The following is a 20,449-nucleotide window of genomic DNA, read 5'->3' on the forward strand; positions in this document are numbered from 1 at the left end:
GAGATGAATGCACCAAATTCATCTAAGAATTCAGAATATGGGCCAGGAAGCCTATATACAGTGACAAAGTAATACGACTGATTTTTATTCTTCTGACCTTGGCAATGAGAACCAGATGCTCAAACGAGTGACATCTGTAACCCCCAACAGCTAATAGGCTAAACCTAGATTTATAAAGAACAGCAACACCCCCACCTTGCTTCGCATCACGAGGGACGTAACTAAATGTATATGCTGGTGGGCAGGCCTCATTTAAGGGGAGGACAGCTGTAGGTTTAAGCCAGGTTTCACATAGCCCAATCATATCTAAGTAATGATCAATAATTAGATCAATGATCAACAATGATTTTGAGGACAGGGATCTTATGTTAATGAGACCCAGTCTAAGGACCTCAGTGAGGTTGACAGTTGAACCTTTTGGGTTTAGGAGTGGTTCCAGAGTAGCATATATAAAATGCCTAGAAGTAGGTTTAGGTTTGAGACATTCCACGCGCGTTGTAGGTAGCAGACACAAAATCTTTGCTATTGCTGGAACAACCACTGGGCCATCCTCAATTTCAACATCATCCAATATAGTAATGGATATTAAGTTAGGAAAGCATATCCCTCTATGATTTTTATGGACACGACTACGCAAGCAGACCACAGTCTTAACTTGTTGAAATTCCCTCCCTGGCAAATAAACTGCACTATCACCATAGTGGATTTTCTGCACTAAATTCCCCGCTAAGCTAATGGATTCCATACCCACATTTGTCATAAGCCTTACAGGGTCTCTAATAACCTGCTCCGTGGCCTGCTGTAGATTCCTAATGTTATCCTCCCTGTAGAGTTCTATCTATGTTCGCAGACAAAATGGTGGTGCCTTCCCCAGTAGGGTGGAGGCCATCCGGCATCAGCAAGCCACGGCGGCCCCAGAACGAAGGCCAGTTATCAATAAAGCTAAAGCCTTGCTGTCTACAAAACTTCGCCAGCCACCTATTTAACGATGTCAGCCTGCTAAACGCCTCATCAGTACCCTGGGAGGGGAGGGGACCAGAGACTATTAATCGATGCCGACATCTTTCTGGCAAGGTCACAAGTCCTCTCTATGTCCATTTTTGTGACCTCTGAGTGCTTCATCCTGATATCATTGGTGCCAATGTGAATAACTATGTGACTATATCTCATGTCATGTTCTTTCGTCTGTCTTCCCTTCTGCAGCATCAGCACCCTAAGATGAGATGCAATGTCGGGAGCTCTGGCCCCAGGAATACATTTAACATCAGCCGGTGACTGTAACCTGAGTTTGCGGGTGATAGAATCCCCTATCACTAAAGTCCGGTGTTTCGGCCTGGAGACAGGAGTGGAAGTCACTTGTGGGCTCAGAGAATTCACATCAGGTAAATCCAAGGGGGAGAACCGATTCACAGTTTGCACTGGCGAGTGTGATCGGGGTGCCACAACCGGGCACCAAGCCCTACGGGACTTCCTCCACCTAGCCACAGTCCGAAAGCCGTCCTCCACAGCCGGTGTTTCAAAGCTGATGCTAATGGGTTCGCTAGCCGGCCCAACACTAACCTCATCTGGAGTGCCAGTAACATCTAACTCCACTGAGCTAAGAAGCTGCTCTAACTTACGGACACGGCTCTCTAAGAGAGCCACCGTATCTTCCAACATCACGCAGGATTTATGGAGGGTGTAAAGTAGAATTAGTAGTGTACTTTGTGGACTAAGAAATTCAAGAATGTAGCCAAGCAAACACGAGCTAACCAATAATGGATAAGCTAACCACTCCTAAGGCTCACACAGACGCAAATAAATTAATTAAAATTCATAGCAGTTACACTGAAAAACTAACAAGTATTAACAGGTAAAAAAGCAGCAGCTATAAAATACACTAAATAGTTAATTAACTAACAGGAGTGCAAGAAAATGAAATGAAAAAATGATGACAGTGGTACGAAATAGCTAACGCAAGCTAACCGCTAGTGAAACTGCTAGCCGCTCCTAAGATTTTACACAGGACTAAAATAATTACTTAAAATTCACAGCAGTTACACTGAAAAACTAACAGAAGTATTAAACGGGTAAAAAAGAAACAGCTATAAAAAGTAACGATGGAGAGGGGAGGGGTCGACCTAGCCAGCGAAAGCTAACCGCTAGCGAATGCTAACCGCTAGCGATTCACAACAGGACTATTGTTAAATAACGTTCAGAGTAGATACAATTAATAACCAGAAGAGTGCTGAACAGAAATAAAAGAAGCATATACAAGTTAAGTTCGTAGTGGCGTCACAGCAACAAGCAATCCATCAGAAGCAAGTTGCCAGATCTGTCCCCATCCAACCTGATGGAGCTTGAGAGCTGCTGCAAAAAGGAATGGACAAAACTGCCCAAAGATAGGTGTGCAAAGCTTGTGGTATCATATTGTAGTACTAATACACTTACTGTTTTGTTTTATACCCCATGTTGTTTGGCATATCAGTTATGTTAGAAGTTCAGTTATGTTAGTTAATTTGGGTGTTATCGTAACTTACGTGCTACCGGAACTATGTAGGCATGTTGTGGTTTGTCTGGGAGACATAAAGAGTAAAGGCAGTCTGTTTTTGATCGCGCATGTGTGTTGCTCGCTGGCTCTGGTGTGGCTCAAGAAGTTGTCTGTAACAGAGTTAGAGCGTCCACAGAGCTGTACACCTGTCGTTCTTCAGTAAAAGATAAACTTAATTTTCTCCTGCCTCTTTGTTGGCTGAATCTAACAACTGGTGTTGGAAGTGGGAAATTCGGTCACAGATTCTGACCGGGAGAAACAGCCTCGTGGTGGTTTCATCAGGGCGCAGGTGATGTTGTAGAAAGGAGAAGATAAAGGACAGAAAAAAAAAAGATAACTGCAGACCCAAGTTTGCAGGAGCAATGAAGAGGAGTGGAGCAGTCCTCTCTCTGTGTGTGCAAAAGCAGGCAAGCTGCCAAGTCAGTGGCTGTTACACTAAAAAAAATAAAAACAAAAAACAAAAACAAAATAAGCTGCACTGTAAAAAAAAATTGCACTGTAAAAAAATAAATAAAAAAAACAAAAACATGGATGAGACTGAAGAATTACTGGGAGCTGCAGCAGTGCCTGCTGAGCCATCAGCATGGTTGAAGACATTGTTGGAGCATCAGACTCAGCAGTTTCAAAAACTTCTTGCACCAGTTCTACAACATGTGACGGCAGAGCCAAGGGGAACAGTAAGAGAGAAAACTGCAGTGTTGGGTCAGCATGCAAGTGCTATTAATCCTCCAACATTCCGAGGGATGCAGGAGGAACCCAATAGTCAAGCTGATACGCCATTTGCAGCAGAACTGGAGGTAATTCGACAGAGATCTCGCAGGCCCCCCTAACACCGCTCACATACAAGACCCAGCTGTGCGGCACAGAGATGAACGAATGCTTCAATGTCCTATCCCAGCACAAATGGCTCCACCTGATGGACATGCCATGCATGGCAGCAGTGGAAATTGACAGGATAAGGGGTGACCTTCACCGCATGAAGCTACCAAAGTCAAGCTAGCCACGTATGATGGCAAAGACGACTGGGATTCATTTCTGTTACCCTTTGAGCGACAGGCACGCAAATATGGACGGACTGGTGCAGAGAGAGTTGACAGACTCCATGAATGCCTTTGTGGAGTTGCTATTCATTATGTCTGCTCCTTGTCCGAACACATTTGTGAGGACTATATTCTCCTTAAAGAACAGCTCACACAATGGTTCGGAGTCAACACAGAGCCAAGGTGCCAAGATAGGTGCGCCAAGCTTGTGGCATCATATTCAAGAAGATTTGAGGCTGTAATTACTGCCAAAGATGCATCAGCAAAGTATTGAGCAAAGGGTGTGAATACTTATGTACACGCAAGTTCTTAACCACATGTTATGTTACCAGACATTCTTGTCATAGTTGACTGCAACAGTGGTGAGCAGAAAACTGTGTTTGAAGAGGAACGCGGCGATAGAGCTTAGCCAATGGTTGGAATAGTGGCAAGAAATGTAATGGAACTACCAGAACACCTGCAAGTTCTGTATACGTCCTCAAGTGAGGCCCTCAGTGAAGATCAGCAAGTGACACTGACTGAACTCCTCCTAAAGTACAAATCCCTCATTGCAGCCAGTGATACAGACCTTGGGCATCTCCCCGCTGTCACCCATAAAATCAGCACTGGGACTGCCAGCCCAGTACGCCAACCAGTACAATGGACTCCTCTAGGTTTCCAAGATGAGGAAGAACAGCACCTCAAAGAAATGCTGGAAGCAGGAGTAGTGGTGCCTTCCTCCTCTGAGCAGGCATCACCAGTTGTCCTTGTTCACAAGAAGGATGGTGGTGTTCGCTGGTGTGTTGACTATCGTCTAAATTATCTTACACTTAAGGACGCTTATCCATTACCCAAAATAGATGAGTGCCTCGATATCCTGGGGAAACCACTGTTTTCTCCACCCTAGATCTCCAGTGTGGATACTGGCAAATTGCTGTGGACCCTAAAGACTGTGAAAAAACCAGCATTCATTACCTGCTATGGCCTTTATGAGTACACCAGGATGCCGTTCAGCCTCTGCAATGCACCTGGTACGTTCTAGAGAGCCATGGAACTGGTCCTCCGAGGATTTCAGTGGAACACACTCATCTACTTGGCTCATCCTGGCAGAGGGGTTGAGGAGAATCTGTAGCGCTTGGCTGATGTCTTTGAATGCCTCCATAGCTATGGTCTCAAGCTGAAACCCCAGAAATGTCACCTGTTGAGAGACAAGGTCCTTTTCCTGAGACACGTGGTTAGTGGAGAGGATAAGTCCCAACCCGTCACTGATCAAAGATGTGCAGGACTGACAGCCATCTACAGACACTCAACAGTTACAAGCCTTTCTAGAGCTATGCAATTACTATTGCCGCTTCGTTCCTGCCTTTGCTGAGCTTGCTAGCCGTCTCAACAGTCTCCTCAAGAAGACAGCAGAGTTCCAGTGGGGCAAAAAACAGCAGGAAGCCTTCCTGCAACTCATAGAGAAACTGACCTCTACCCTGGTTCTTGCTTATCCAGCTTCCACTGGCACCTACATCTTGGACATTGATGCATCCAACCACAGCATTGGTGCAGTACTATCACAGCTCCAGTGGGGGGAGGAGAGAGTTATATCGTATGCCAGCACTCATCTCACTCCTGCACAACAGAGATACTGTGTGACCAGGCGAGAGCTACTGGCCATTGTCAAATACACAAGACAGTTCCGTCACCTTCTCCTTGGCAGAAAGTTCCTCCTTTGAACAGACCATGGCAGTCTGACTTGATATTCCGTTTCAAATATCCAGAGGGCCAACTAGCACGCTGGCTTGAGGAGCTGATGACTTTGAGATTGAACACCAAGCTGGCCAACAGCATGCAAATGTAGACGCCCTGTCCAGGCACACAACAGAAGGTTCAGCAGACTGTGATTGCTATCAAGCAGGAAAGGATGTGATAGAGCTCCCATGTCATGGGTATCCACACTGCAGAAGAATGCATGAGCAGTGGGCCAGACTTGAGGAAGACATGGATGATGTTGTTCCTTTGGTCATTAAGCAGATTGCCATACAGGAGGATGAGAACATAATCCCGGACCAGCAGCAAGCAGAAACTGACCTCTATACGCCCACAGTGAACCGGTTTCAACCTTTGAGTTGCCAGCAGCTAGTAACAGCCCAGAAAGAAGATCTAGTATTGTCTGTCTTGTTTGGCTGGAAATAATCTGGAATTCTTCCAATCACAGAACAAGTTGCAATGGAGAGCCCAGCAGTGAGAAAATACTGGCTCTGCTGGCCACAAGTAGAGCTTCATCAGGGAATTACCGCTGGGGGAATGCTGATGGAGGTAGCCCATCCTTGCTGCTGCCAGCCTCACTGCAAACCAGTCATGCAAGCCTGTCATGACTCTCCACAGTCTGGACCTTTGGGAGAGGCAAAGACCTCGCCTCCGACAGAGTTACCATTGGTACTGCATGGAAGGTGACCTTCACAAGTACATCCAAGGATGCCCCCAATGTAGAGCCCAGAAATCGAGTAGACCCATACAGAGAGCTAAGCTGCAAACCTACCAGGCTGGAGCACCCATGGACCGATTGCATCTCGATGTGCTTGGTCCATTTCCCATGTCATCCTCTGGAAATAAGTACATCCTTGTCATCATGGATCAGTTTACAAGGTGGGTGGAGGCATTCCCATTCCAGATCAAGGAGCAGAGACTATGGCTAAGACACTGGACAGTGGTTTCCTCTTGTGCTTTGGAGCCCCGCTAGAGCTACATACAGACCAGGGCCGTAACTTTGAGCATGCACTGTTCCAGGAGATCTGCAAACTCTTTCAAATCACTAAGACCAGGACCACGCAGTACCACCCTGCTTCAAATGGGCAGGTGGAACGTTTTAATTATACACTTCTCCAGATGAGTCGCTGCTACATGGATCAGAACCAAAAAACTGGGATGAACATCTACCTCTTCTAACAGCTGCACATCGCAGTGCACAACAGTCGAGCACTGGGTTTACACCTAACATGCTAATGCTGGGAAGATAGGTCCATCAACCACAAGACATTTGATTAGGTGTGACGAAGTGGAAATATAATGAAAAGGAACCCGCCAAATACGTGCATGATCTGGAGAAGAGCCTTGGTGAGGTCCACAAGTTAGCTCGAGAGCATCTCTGTGCAGTGCAACTCCAATAAAAGCGAACTCATGACTTAAGAGCCCAGCAGCACAGCTACAACATTGGAGACCTAGTCTATGTAAAGAACAACACAAAAAAGAAAGGTTTCAGCCCCAACTTGCAAGCTCCCTAGAAGGGTCCATTTATAGTCAAGGCCTGCTGTGGCCCTGTGCTGTGAGATCCAGACAGAGTGAGAGGAAAGTCATGCACCATGATCGGCTCAAGCCTTACACAAGTGATGTGATCCCTGCATAGATCAAGCGACAGAGGCATGTAATCCTAACACAGGTCCAAGACTCAGGCACAACACCTGGACAATACTACATCGCACCACAGCCAGTGTCCTCCGATGACCTTACCGACAAAGGACTGGATGTATCTGGGTTGGACACACCGAGACAGTAAACGAGAAAGGGCAAATGGCAGGTTGCCATTTGTGTGCCCTGCGGGATTTTAAACCACGATGCCATAGTTACTAATGTAATCTTTGCGACTGTCGTCCCAGCTCTCTTCAGATCTTTGACCAGGTCTTCCCATGTAGTTCTGGGCTTTCTCAGAATCATCCTTACCCCACAAGGCGAGATCTTGCATGGAGCCCCAGACTGACAGTCATCTTGTATTTCTTCCATTTTCTCATAACTATGCCAGCAGTTGTTCCAAGCTGCTTGCCTGTTGTCCTGTAGTCCATCCCAGCCTTGTGCAGTCTACAGTTTTGTCCCTGGTGTCCTTAAACAGCTCTTTGGACTTAGCCATGGTGCATAGGTTGGAGTGTGTTCAAGGGCGCAATTTAGAACTAGAAATTGGGGGGGGACAAAGTGCGAGGCCTGCAGGGACGAAGCCCATAGGCCGGGGGGTCCAGGAGTTGCTTTAGGCCCCCAGAAGCCAACGGTTTCTAGATAAGCTCAGATGCATTCTGAGCATCCAGAACAGTAATTTTAATGTTTTGAGAAGACCATAAAGTGGACACCATTTGACTTATGCAAGAAACTGTGGATTTAAGTACTTTATTCTGAGAATAGCCAGCATTGATTTTATTAACATCCTGGTGTAAATAAGGTATCACCACATGTGTAGAACTCAAAAAGAATGATAGGTTGAGTTTTCATTAAAAAAAAAAAAAAAAACGGCAATGTGGTAAAATGTATTTATAAATATGAAAGAACGGGCTCTCAATAATTATTAACTATTGCATACTGTATTTTTTTCTCAAGATTTGTTTTTGTATAAGTTTGAAAAAACAACAGATCATAAGTTTAGAATAAATTACTTATCATGAATGTAATTTTCGAAGTGGCACTAATGACAACACTCATACTGAACATAATTTCGCTTGCATAGACTGATTTTGGAGATCAAGCAATAATTGCAGATGGGCTTTCTGAGGTCCCAGATAGCTTTTCTGATTTCCTTTTCTAACTTTCATAATTTAGTAAATTAGCATATGGTCCATTGATACTTGTGTGTAGACACTAGTCCCTAGAGGCAACTATTTTTGGTTTCAAATCTGGGCAAATGCAGTCCCAGAAAATTCTGAATGTGACAAACAAGAAACAGGTGTTGTAAACAAGTCAATGCTGCTAAAAATACAAACTTGCAGAAACAAACTATTCTGACATGGTTTTGCACATAAGACTGGCATAGCATGTTTCAAGTTGACAGTGGATCAAATACTTATTTGCCTCACTGTACATGGGTACTGAAAATGTCCACTTTTCTCTTCAAAAACATGCAAAATGAAAACCATTACTTTTGTTGTTTTAACTATTTTGAATGCGTGTTCCTTAATGAATAAATTAAGACTTGTCACCAACAATTATTTTAACAGAACACCCCCAGGAACAGAAACATTCCCACCTTACCTGCTTTTAAATCCATGAAAGTCATATTGTTGCCTCCACTGTCCACGTAGACTGTGAGGTTGACTTTCCTAACACTGTAAGGAAGCTCAAAGAAGGTAATTTTGAAATTACTTATTAAACCACAAATCCAGTTTAAGTTTTTTCTGGAATTCTTTAGATTTTTTTTTCTGACCCATGTCATTCAGAGGGACTCAAAAAGTCTGAGTTTTAATCAAAAGCGTGGCATACAATGATTCAAGGCCACAGTTTGGTAAATACTGTAAGTTTTTAATCATGAAAACCATATCAGCTTTAAAGTTGTATTCATGTCACTGCATCTGGCTGCTGCTGGCGGCACCACCATCAAGCTCCAGCTCAGTATGTGTGAAAGAAACTATAATAGCTAGCAGCATGAGACAGTGATCAGCCAAGCACATCAGCATAGTGAGATCCAATATGTCACAACCACGCAGAGAGAAAGAGGCCGTGTGAGTCTGAGCACTAACTGTGTGTGTGTGTGTGTGTCTTGTTAGCGCGGGGTGTAACAGTAGAAGTGATCATGGCAGTAATGTGGGAATAACAAAGGAGCTCTAACTGTGAGCTATATGAAGATGTGCAAGATCAGTCAGAGTTCTGCAACATATCACCCCTTGGGGTGTGTTTGCACGTGCAGTTATTCACATGTGGGTATGACTTCGTAACCTACAGTACAACAAAGTTACAAAAAGTCACAGAGGTTAGAGTCCTAAATCAGAAAAAAGTTAGGGTGATATGGAAAATGCTTTTTTTTTTTTAAAAAAAAAACAGAGATTCTTAAATTTACTTTGACTTCTGTTTCATTGCAGACAGCATGAACCCAAGATATTTCATGTTTTATGTGGTCAGTCACTTCATTTAATATACATCCATTGCATTTCAGGCCTGCAACACATTCCCAAAAAAGTTGGGACTCAGACTCAGACAACTTTATTGATCCCTAAAAGGGCAATTCATTTCACACCCAATTACCACATACAAATGTGCAATTAATCCACAATTATTACTAGTTGAACATAATAATGGCCCACATCAGAATTAAAACAACCGCACATATACATTTGATTGTTTATGTATGCTAAACTTTGAAACAGTCCGCCATCCGACTTGAGGAAATGTGAGTGTGGGGGGGGCTGCAGCAACACGTGGTCGCGCAGCCAGCTTGGGGGGAATGAGGAGCTGCCGCAGCTAAAGCTGCGCTACGCCCTGGAGGGGGAAGGGAGTGGCATGAGCGGGGATGGGATGGGGTGGGGGATGGGGACAGGAACACAAAGGAGGGGAAGGGGGTGGGAGCATGCATATCAGTCACTGTCCATGTGTTAGTGGCAGATGAGTTAAGTTTATGTCAGTTTCTGTCCATGTGTGCTGGAGTTGCAAAAGATAAGAAGGCAGCCGATTGGTTCATGAGTACTGCCTGGTCTCCGACAGCTTCCTTTGCAAGGCGTGCATTGGCTCCGAGATGTTATCCAACTTGTGTCTGTGCTCAAGGGTTAATGCAGTCTGAGAATGTATCACCTTGCCCAGCTCATTAATCATGATGGACAGGTGAGGGGTTGTGGTTCTGGTGGCAGCCGTCTTGCCAATTCTCCGGTAGGTCAGGGAAGCACATAAACCAATAAGTACCAGCCCTCCTACGAACAAACCATATAAATAAATCTTCGACGCCCTCCACAGAAAGTGGCATCAAGCATGTGACACCATTTCTCCCAGGTGTCAAGAACATAGCTCGCAGGGTAGGTTCCATCTGGGCAACCAGGGTCCCCCAGCCCTGATTTCCTTGTTGGAAAAAATGGTGTCAATAGCGTTCAGAGAGCACCTGATCAATTCCATAGTTAATCCAATATAGATTGAAGAAGTCACAGTCCGGTGAAGTAGGGACTTTGAAGGTTGGAGCAAAGATGGAGGAGAGAGGAGATGCGACCGCCCTCACCGGAGTTCCAAGCAGACTTCTCTCACCTGCCCTTCCAGCGCCTGGTGAGAGAAATCTCTCAGGACTTCAAGACCGACCTCCGCTATCAGAGCTCTGCTGTGATGCTCTGCAGGAGGCCAGCGAAGCTTACCTGGTCAGCAGTTTGTGTATCAGCAGCTCTGTGGATTTCTGGTAGCGGCAGATCTCTCTCAGCGCCACGGTGCCAGGCACGTAACGGTGAGGCTTCTTCACACTGAAGGTAGCCAAAGCGCTCTTCTGGGCAGCTTTGGTAGCCAGCTGCTGCCTCGGAGCTTTTCCTCCAGTGGATTTACGGGCGGTCTGCTTGGTTCTGGTCATATTAAGCTTACGCTGTGAAACTGCCAGCCACTTCGTTACATTGTCATTAAATTCACTATCCAGTATAACATACGGATCCACTGAACCAGCCGCTACACATCGATCACGATAACAGCTTTATCTTTAGGGTTTAAAGCCTTGTAATAAGCTTTCATTCTCTCTTTTTTCTTTCATGTGCCAGCCGCGTAGTAATCCACGATGGAGCCGGTAACTAATCGGTCTGTAACAGTAACTCATCAATAACCAATATAGCCACATGGGCAAAAGATTGCTTTGGGAAACAATACGGCGTAACATTGAGAAATACGACTTTAAACTTTTCTGTGAAAAAAGTAAGACTTATATTAACCTTGTCCAAAAGTGATGTCAACTTCCCTGAGCTCAGAGGCATCAGAGTTGGACCAGTACAGTGGCGATATTCAAAGGATTCAAAGGAGTTAATTGTCATATGCACATAGGAACATGTTCCCTGCACAATGAAATGTGTTTACTGCATTTAACCCATCCTAATTGCCAGTTACGAGCAGAGGTTGCCTTTACGGCACCCGGGGACCCAGCTCTAGATGTATGTCCCTGCCCTGAGTCACAAGCAGGGCTGAGCAAACCTTGACATGCATGGTGGTCAGACACATTTGAATTCTAGATCATTTTTGGAAGAAGGGACAGTGTGAAAAATACCATCCAGACTGTTCAAATTGTTACCAGGAGCAAGTCCAAAAGCCAGGGTCTGTCATGGTATGCGGTTGTGTCCGTGCCCTTGGTGAAGAATTCCCACATCTGTGGTGGCAGCATTAATGCAGTAAGGTACATTGGGATATTAGAGAAACATATGTTGCCTTTAAGACATCTTTTCCAGAGACATCCAAGCATTTTTCATCACAATGCAAAACCACATTCTGCACACGTTACAAAAGACACAGGTCCTGCCTGTATCCAATAGATTGAGTGGATAATTTTAAAATTAATAATGCAGTGACAACAACCCCATACTGTTACACATCTCAAGATGTTTGCAGGAAGAATGGGACAAAATAACATCCGAAACATTACATTGATTGTATCCTCAATGCCAAATCATTGCAAATATTGTGAGAAGGAATGGACCACTGACCAACAGCCAGTTCTTTTACTCCTTTGCTCAAGTAAGACATTGTCTCTGGTTCAGGAATGGCTTGACACTAGGAATGTGACACTTTCAATCCATTTCCCGGACACGTCTACACGTGGTGGTGTTTGATGCACTGAGCCCAGCCTCAGTCACCTCCATGTGAAGGTACATCAAGTTCTTGAATCGGCTTTACTTGACAATCTTGTCAACAATGCAATCATCCCTGTGGCTTGGGCATCTTTACCTACCACACTTTCCCATTCCAGACAACTTCCATGTATGTGCTTGATACAGCACTCAAAACAGTCAGACCTTTTAGCAATGATCTTCTGTGGCTTACCCTCCTTGTGAAGGGTGTCAATGAGTGTCTTCTGGGCAATTGTCATGTCAGCAGTCTTCAGCATGATTGTGGTTGTGTGTACTGAATTACACAGCAATATTTGTACTGGATAAATAGCAAGTTACTCATACCTGAAACATTCTAATATTTTGAGTTGCTCGTAGACTCTTATCTTTTTCATGCTATGTATCCAGGGAAAAGCACCAGCACCAGTGGATATCAGGATCTGTAGGACTTACAACTTCTTCAGTGCTGTGACACTACAGATACCACACCCATAAAAATATACCATTTTGTTGTTCGAAGATTGTTCAAAACCACAGCGGAAACTTTAAAATTAAAAACCTTCCAGTCTACAATGTAAATGATAAAAACAAGCAAGCAACCTGTTGTTGACCTCAACTTTTCATGTTAACTACTTGACAGTCAGCAATAGTATTACTGAGCTGTACAAGCACGGCATCAAAGATGTGCCACTGAAGCTACGGCAAGGTTACAGTATGATGCTATTTACAAAGATATTGGACGGGCAGTCAGTGAGAGTTTGCGTTTTTTTTTTATGTTACTTGTACTAGTTGCACCCTGCCATAGACTGTCCAGGGCGTACACTGCCTCTTGACCAATGGCTGTACTGTACTGTGAGACAATCGTGACATCTCACTTATTTGGCAACTCACACCCAGCTTACCCAAGCTTGGGAGCAGTCAGCTCAAAACAGTGAACTTATTCCAAACTTATAAGGTGTACCAGAAGTTTGGATCATCACCTATTAGATTTTTATTATGTAGAAATGACTGGTGTTTTGTAGCTACCTAAAAATCAGTACTGACCCCTTGAACATCTAAAATTAGTGCATCCACCTCCATCCCTCCTCCCCTCTCTGCTCTAAGTACCTTTCAGTATCTCCTTAGGTCTGGACCTGACTCCAGCTCGCAGCAGGATCCACAGGGGCCTCTGCAGCAGCTGCAGCACAGCAGGGGTTTCGCTTTCTGGGGAAGTTGCTGTGACTCGGTGAACCGATCTGGGAGGTCAAATGCTGGAGATGTAGCAGAAAGCAAGGTGATCCTTTGCCTGTAGTCCAAATTTAAATTTTTCTCTCTGATGCAACTGTTGGAGCCTAAAAATACTTCAAAGTAAATCTTGAAGCAAATTTTAAAATAACTGTGATGAGTACACAATCTAGCTTCCTTTGCTAAACAATAGGATCTGGTTCTTGTTGCATCAACACGCACACTCATGAGGGAAATACATAATAAACAATAATAATAATAATAATAATGTGCATGCTGATTAATAACAGCAGATCTTTGATTAGCCACAGTATTAGGTATCTACTATCTACTACAACCCCTGGCAAAAATTATGGAATCACCGGCCTCGGAGGATGTTCATTCAGTTGTTTAATTTTGTAGAAAAAAAAGCAGATCACAGACATGACACAAAACTAAAGTCATTTCAATGGCAACTTTCTGGCTTTAAGAAACACTATAAGAAATCAAGAAAAAAAGATTGTGGCAGTCAGTAACGGTTACTTTTTTAGACCAAGCAGAGGAAAAAAATATGGAATCACTCAATTCTGAGGAAAAAATTATGGAATCACCCTGTAAATTTTCATCCCCAAAAGTAACACCTGCATCATATCAGATCTGCTCATTAGTCTGCATCTAAAAAGGAGTGAACACACCTTGGAGAGCTGTTGCACCAAGTGGACTGACATGAATCATGGCTCCAACACGTGAGATGTCAATTGAAACAAAGGAGAGGATTATCAAACTCTTAAAAGAGAGTAAATCATCACGCAATGTTGCAAAAGATGTTGGTTGTTCACAGTCAGCTGTGTCTAAACTCTGGACCAAATACAAACAACATGGGAAGGTTGTTAAAGGCAAACATACAGGTAGACCAAGGAAGACATCAAAGCGTCAAGACAGAAAACTTAAAGCAATATGTCTCAAAAATCGAAAAATGTACAACAAAACAAATGAGGAACGAATGGGAGGAAACTGGAGTCAACGTCTGTGACCGAACTGTAAGAAACCGCCTAAAGGAAATGGGATTTACATGTTTGGTGCCGTTCCAATGACATTTATAAAGATGACTGCCTGAAGAGAACATGTAAATTTCCACAGTCATTGATAATATGGGGCTGCATGTCAGGTAAAGGCACTGGGGAGATGGCTGTCATTACATCATCAATAAATGCACAAGTTTATGTTGATATTTTGAACAATTGAAAGGATGTTTGGGGATGATGAAATCATTTTTTAAGATGATAATGCATCTTGCCATAGAGCAAAAACTGCAAAAACATTCCTTGCAAAAAGACACATAGGGTCAATGTCATGGCATAGGGTCAATGTCATGGCATAGGGTCAATGTCAATGAGCAGATCTGATTTGATGCAGGTGTTAATTTGGGAGCTGAAAATTTACAGGGTGATTCCATAATTTTTTCCTCAGAATTGAGTGAGTCCATATTTTTTTCCTCTGCTTGGTCTAAAAAGTAAAAGTAACCGTTGCTGACTGCCACAATCTTTTTTTCTTGATTTCTTATAGTGTTTCTTAAAGCCAGAAAGTTGCCATTTGAAATGACTTTAGTTTTGTGTCATGTCTGTGATCTGCTTTTTTTCTACAAAATTAAACAACTGAATGAACATCCTCTGAGGCCGGTGATTCCATAATTTTTGCCAGGGGTTGTACTATCAAAAACCAAAAAGCCTCATCCTGACACTAGAGGGTGATGGTGGTTCAGGAGCAAGATTTAACTGTTAACTGAATGTCTGAGGTAGTCACAGCTACAAAAAAAAAAAAAAAAACAGCAAAAAAAGCTGACAGAAAAGTGCACTTCCTGTAGGCTCTTGTTTTTGCAGCATTATCATGTTAGTAAAAACAGTGAAGGCTTTGGGCTTTTTGACGGGACCACTCTGAACAGCATTCATCAACACAGTTCTTCAGTCTATTAAGACACACGAGGGTCAAAACAGGATCCTCTACAATATTAGGTCATGTCTGTTTGAAGGAAAACAATGCAAATTTACCATTTAAACAACCTTTATTTAAATCAAAGAGCAGATAAAAACTTTAAGGCAGACTAGCAGCGAGCACTGAGCTGCCAAATGGAACATCGGAATTATATCTCTACAAGGCTTGATCCATTCATTAAAAAATATAAAATTGAGCTCGAGATGGAGGGGGAGACGCACTGTGAGGAAGGACATGTGTCCCTGTGTGACTGCATTCACCAGATTTATCAGTGTGCATGCAAGTGGAAATGCTGATGTGATTAAATCTGTGCATGAGAGTCAGAACATTTTCTGATATTTTACTCAGTGTAACACTAAAGTGCTGTTATCGTTTAGTCTCATACAAACTACAAGTCAAGCAGTCAGAGTCTATAGTGCAGTTAGTAAAAGCTGAGTAAAGTAGGTGTGTCACATTGTGAAATTAAAAGAGTGAAGCTGCAGGACCCAGCTGGATTCTGTGCAAGGAAGCCAATGACCAACTTTGCTCCCTCATGCACAAAGTAATCCTTTGGGTCAGAAACAATTCAGGTTTTAATACGTCACCATGCACATCTGCAATGAGTTTCTCTGTTACTGTGTGCGCATTCAGGCAGCACAGCGAAGTGGACACTGGCAGGTCTTCCCCACTCAAAAAGAAACTTGACCTGTAGAACGTCGACCTTGATCTGTTTAACCCTGACACAAATTAATTTTTAAAATTCTGCTTGAAAGCAACCCAAAGTTATTATGACCCGGTTTGAAATCACACAAGTAAAACAAACCCAATTCTAAAAAGCAAGAGAAAGTATGGCACATACTCAGATGTTAACCTCATATGTGCTGCACTGACGCCCATTTTCAAAAAATAAAATAAAATAAAATTACTTCCTGTAACCTCCCAGAATATACAACCAAAAAAATCACTTCAATGCCATAAGGTGTTCCTTAGTTACTGCCTGGAAAAGAAATTTAAGATGGTGCCTGTGGCGGCCATATTCAATGACAGACGACTCCCATTTTTGGAAGAAACCTTCCTCTAGCCCCCCCAATTCACCACCAAGAAGGTGTTCTTTAGTTATTGCACAGAAAAGGGACAGAAGGATGGGGTGAAAACAAAATACCCCCAACTTCACTGAGTGGAGGCATTAGAACACATTAGGCTGTCACTAAATTAATTGACTTAATTATGCCACTCATCATCTTCAATAAATACTGTGGAGAAAGTGGAAACAGTCACATATGAAGATGTAAGTTTGTTCACAGACCTGTGAAGTGATTAATAGGCTGCATTTTGTTTTTTCTGCTTCTCACACTAATCCTGCAATGGTGTACAGACAGAGCACCTCCAAGTCCCTACAGCTCGAGGATTCAAAATTTCTCATGAGCTGCCAGAAAATGCAACAGTTAGAACCAGTGGACATGCCCAAACATCAAAAGGAGGAAAATAAGAGTCTTGCCACAAGTTGCAAAGGTAACGTGCACGTCATATAATCATTTGCTCTACATCAGATCGATATTGAAGGATGAAAGAGAGAGAAAGAATGAGGCAGCGCACCACAGTCGCAGGTATCCAGGACACTGTCATTCAAATCCTCACCTATTTCTTCTTCCCTCCCTTTAGTTCAGGCACAGACCCTGTATACACTCATGCACTCTGTTCTGTGGTGATCACCGCTGACAGTGTGTACGTGATCTCTTGAGACAAACATCTCCAGATCCAAAACCCCCTGCAAAAGAGCAAGAAAGGATCTGGACCAACCTAGATGGAGTGTCATTTGCACCTGATGTGGCTTGGATCTAAGATTGGATTTCGGGTTGCCAGACCAAAGAGAACCTGTGAAGACCTCTCAACTGTGATGCCAAATACCACCTTAGGGAACAGTTCCCCATTTTTCATGGCTTTTTTTTTTTTTTTTTTTTTTTTTTTTTAATACAAGAGGGCTTGGGTGTTGCCAACGCACTAAATCAAAATGTCTGAAGATGCTTCAACAAAAACAAAAAAAGAAAAGGTACATACATAGCAGTTTGTTTTAACTTGGCTGTTCTGACATTAATAAAAATGCTGGTGATGCGGAACATGAGAAGAAGCTGGATCCATTTATGAATGATATGTTCCTCTCTGCAGTCAAACGGGCTAAAGTACATCCAGCTCAAAGGTGTTAAAGAACAGATGGAAATATGACGGCTTTATCCAACAACGGGCGGCTTCTCACGATAGGTTATGAACAGACAGGAAAGTGTGGCGGGCTGCATAATGATATAAAGATTAAATGCTTCATGTTTCTGTCAAATATTCTGATCTGATCTGGACTCTGAGGTAATATAGAATGTTTAACTTCCCAACAGTGGCTTTAAGAGTATTCTAAGCACTTTTAGAGCAGACAAAACACTGGGCAGCTCCTATATGTTTCGACAGAAAAAGCCCAACGTGAAAGATTTGCATATGAAGAGTTCAACAGTTTGTTACCGCACGTGTAGGGTGAATGAGAAGTGCTGCAACAAACAGCAACAACATATTTTAAGATGGGACTCAAATTTTGTTGGTGATGTTAAGTTCTCTTGCTCGTGTGTTATCAAAGGTGGATTGTTTTTTTCTTTTTTTAAGTCAGACCATGTTCAGGCTAAAGCCTACGTACTAAATACAGATCAGTCTTTGACCACAGTTGCAATTTCTGTCATTTTGGCTCTGCATCATTGCCTTAGTACTGAAATGACAATCAAAATGTGCTTGTAGTGTAGACTGAAAACTTCAAGTCAAGTCATGTCTGTGGATATCCTCAGATACTGTAGAAGGGAATTAAGGAGAGGGTACAACTCCCCCTGGACAGAAAACCACCCCTCCCTAGGTTACTTTCCCAGCCAGGGCTGGTACCCATTTACAGCTGGGTTTACTGGGACGAGGCAGAATAAGTATCTTGTTCAAGGACAAAGACAGGACCAGGAATCAAACCCAACTCTACATAATGCGAGTCCAACTCCTACCCCACTGTTTTAGACCTTCATAGTTGGACTTTCACAGAGAAGGATTTTCTTGAAAGGATGTGTGAAATCTCCGCTACAACTTACCAGAAGACACATGAGAGACTCCAGCCTAGAACTGATGACCTCATATGAAAATGCTTTGTCTCTCTCTCCACCATGAAGCTGTGACTGGTAATGGAACAGACAAAAGATATAATGTGTACACTTTGTACAACCACATCCATAGACACTAACTCTGAAGGAGTTATAATGGGGTCGTGGTAGCTTCCCTCGTGTGTATACTGAGAATGGTTCACTGTGGAGAGATTTACCATATAGTACCATATTGTTTGTATTTCTTAGTAAATGAGGTAAATTAAGTCAAAGACATTAATTGACTGAGATGTTCATTTATTCCTCCCCTGATGTGTCTAAAGAAAAACGGCAGTAAAAGTAATCATTTGTTGTATAAAAAAAAACAATCTTCATATTTAGTTTGTCAAATTACACGACCTCTAAAAATGGGGGACTGTGTATAAATGGCTGTATTTTGTATTTACTGTGATATTTTTGTTAATCCCCTTGATTTAAAGCTTAAAATATGCACTACAAACACATCTTGATTGTGCCTATTCAACTCCAATATGATGGTGCACAAAGGCAAACTGCAGTATGGTAGTGTCCAAATGTTTATGGATCATACTGTATCACACCATCTATGTTTCACCAAAGGTCATATTTAACTTCACCAAAGGTCATATTAAGTCTCAACATTTAACTTTTTGTGCAGGTGTTCACATTTCTGTTGCATAAAAATGAAACTGTCGTATTTTTAAAAATGATCAGACACACAAAGGACTCTGAAGAGACACAGAGTGAATGAGTTTAAAAGATTGCAATGGAGAGTGTGTTGTACAAGAAGTTGCTGGCACCAGACAAACAGCATGGTGTCACTCCTGGAGAGCCCAACCTCCAGAAACCTCTTACACATCCACACCAGACAGGCCTGCAATGCACAAACTGACTGGCTGTTACAATATACTGTCTAAAGTGTTTCTGTTTTATCACCTACATCTCTTACAGTTCTAATAACTACACACTCCACCACAGACATTAACATAAAGACACGCAAACCTCTTTTGTTTGTCAGCTTTCTAGTTTGCCCTTTAACACGAAAAAGCAAGAAGCATGGAGTCACAAGCGTGTATGCGTGTGTTGTCCTGTCCATCTCCATCTCTGTATTTTGTATCTGCACACCCATTTGTCACTCCATCCATCCTCCCTTGTGTGTGTGCGCGCTTGTGTGTTCATCAGTCAGTTTTCTTGGCCCACTCCATATCATCAGATCTTGGTTTCTGCCCCGTCAGTCGTTCGATTAGTCTCTCCATCCATCTCCAAAAGCCCAGCTGGTCCAGTGGATAGTTACACCAGCCTGGGATGAAAGAATAGATGAGAAAAACAGAGCGAAAAGAAACTCAGTGACAAACTACAGAAACCCCACACTCTGCCGCATTTGCAGAACAAGAAGTTGTGGATTTTTTTTTTTTTATTTATTTACCTTGTTTGGCTTGTCTTGCAACTGATATATGAAAAAATACTGCATTATCATGGATGGCCACAAGATGGCACAGTCTACATGATAAGCTGCTCCCGCGTACTGATATCGATGAGTTACTGTCTGATCCATACTCCACAGCGGAAGGAGGCGGGAATGCACAATTAGAACTGGATGCCAACCAGCGCAGGTGAAGAACAAGAACTACTATCGAGTCTCTTCTGCCTTGTACAGTGAGATTAATTAGCCATTTCGCTTCTGCTGCTAACACAGTGCTTGCATTATACACTCAACAAAAATATAAACGCAACACTTTTGGTTTTGCTCCCATTTTGTATGAGATGAACTCAAAGATCTAAAACTTTTTCCACATACACAATATCACCATTTCCCTCAAATATTGTTCACAAACCAGTCTAAATCTGTGATAGTGAGCACTTCTCCTTTGCTGAGATAATCCATCCCACCTCACAGGTGTGCCATATCAAGATGCTGATTAGACACCATGATTAGTGCACAGGTGTGCCTTAGACTGTCCACAATAAAAGGCCACTCTGAAAGCTGCAGTTTTGTTTTATTTGGGGGGGGATACCAGTCAGTATCTGGTGTGACCACCATTTGCCTCATGCAGTGCAACACATCTCCTTCGCATAGAGTTG

At 42.9% G+C, this 20,449-nt stretch overlaps 1 protein-coding gene across 2 annotated transcripts in view; it reads right to left on the minus strand.

Annotated features, from left to right (window-relative positions):
• Positions 1-9,030: 9,030 nt before the first annotated feature.
• si:ch211-212o1.2 (uncharacterized protein LOC492735 homolog) overlaps positions 9,031-20,449 on the minus strand; it is a 177,123-nt gene continuing 165,704 nt past the window's right edge. Inside the window, exons 6-7 of one of the 2 annotated variants that reach the window (XM_034176971.1) lie at positions 19,520-19,667; positions 9,031-9,047 (exon numbers count right to left, since the gene is read on the minus strand). In XM_034176971.1, the coding sequence (XP_034032862.1) occupies positions 19,546-19,667 (122 nt within the window). In that variant the 3' untranslated portion in view covers positions 9,031-9,047; positions 19,520-19,545. Of the gene's footprint in view, positions 9,048-17,174; positions 19,668-20,449 lie in introns of those variants that run through there. The other variant, XM_034176970.1, reaches the window with a different exon arrangement.

The sequence above is a fragment of the Thalassophryne amazonica genome, chromosome 8 (assembly GCF_902500255.1).
Source record: "Thalassophryne amazonica chromosome 8, fThaAma1.1, whole genome shotgun sequence".
In the NCBI taxonomy this organism is placed as follows: domain Eukaryota; kingdom Metazoa; phylum Chordata; class Actinopteri; order Batrachoidiformes; family Batrachoididae; genus Thalassophryne; species Thalassophryne amazonica.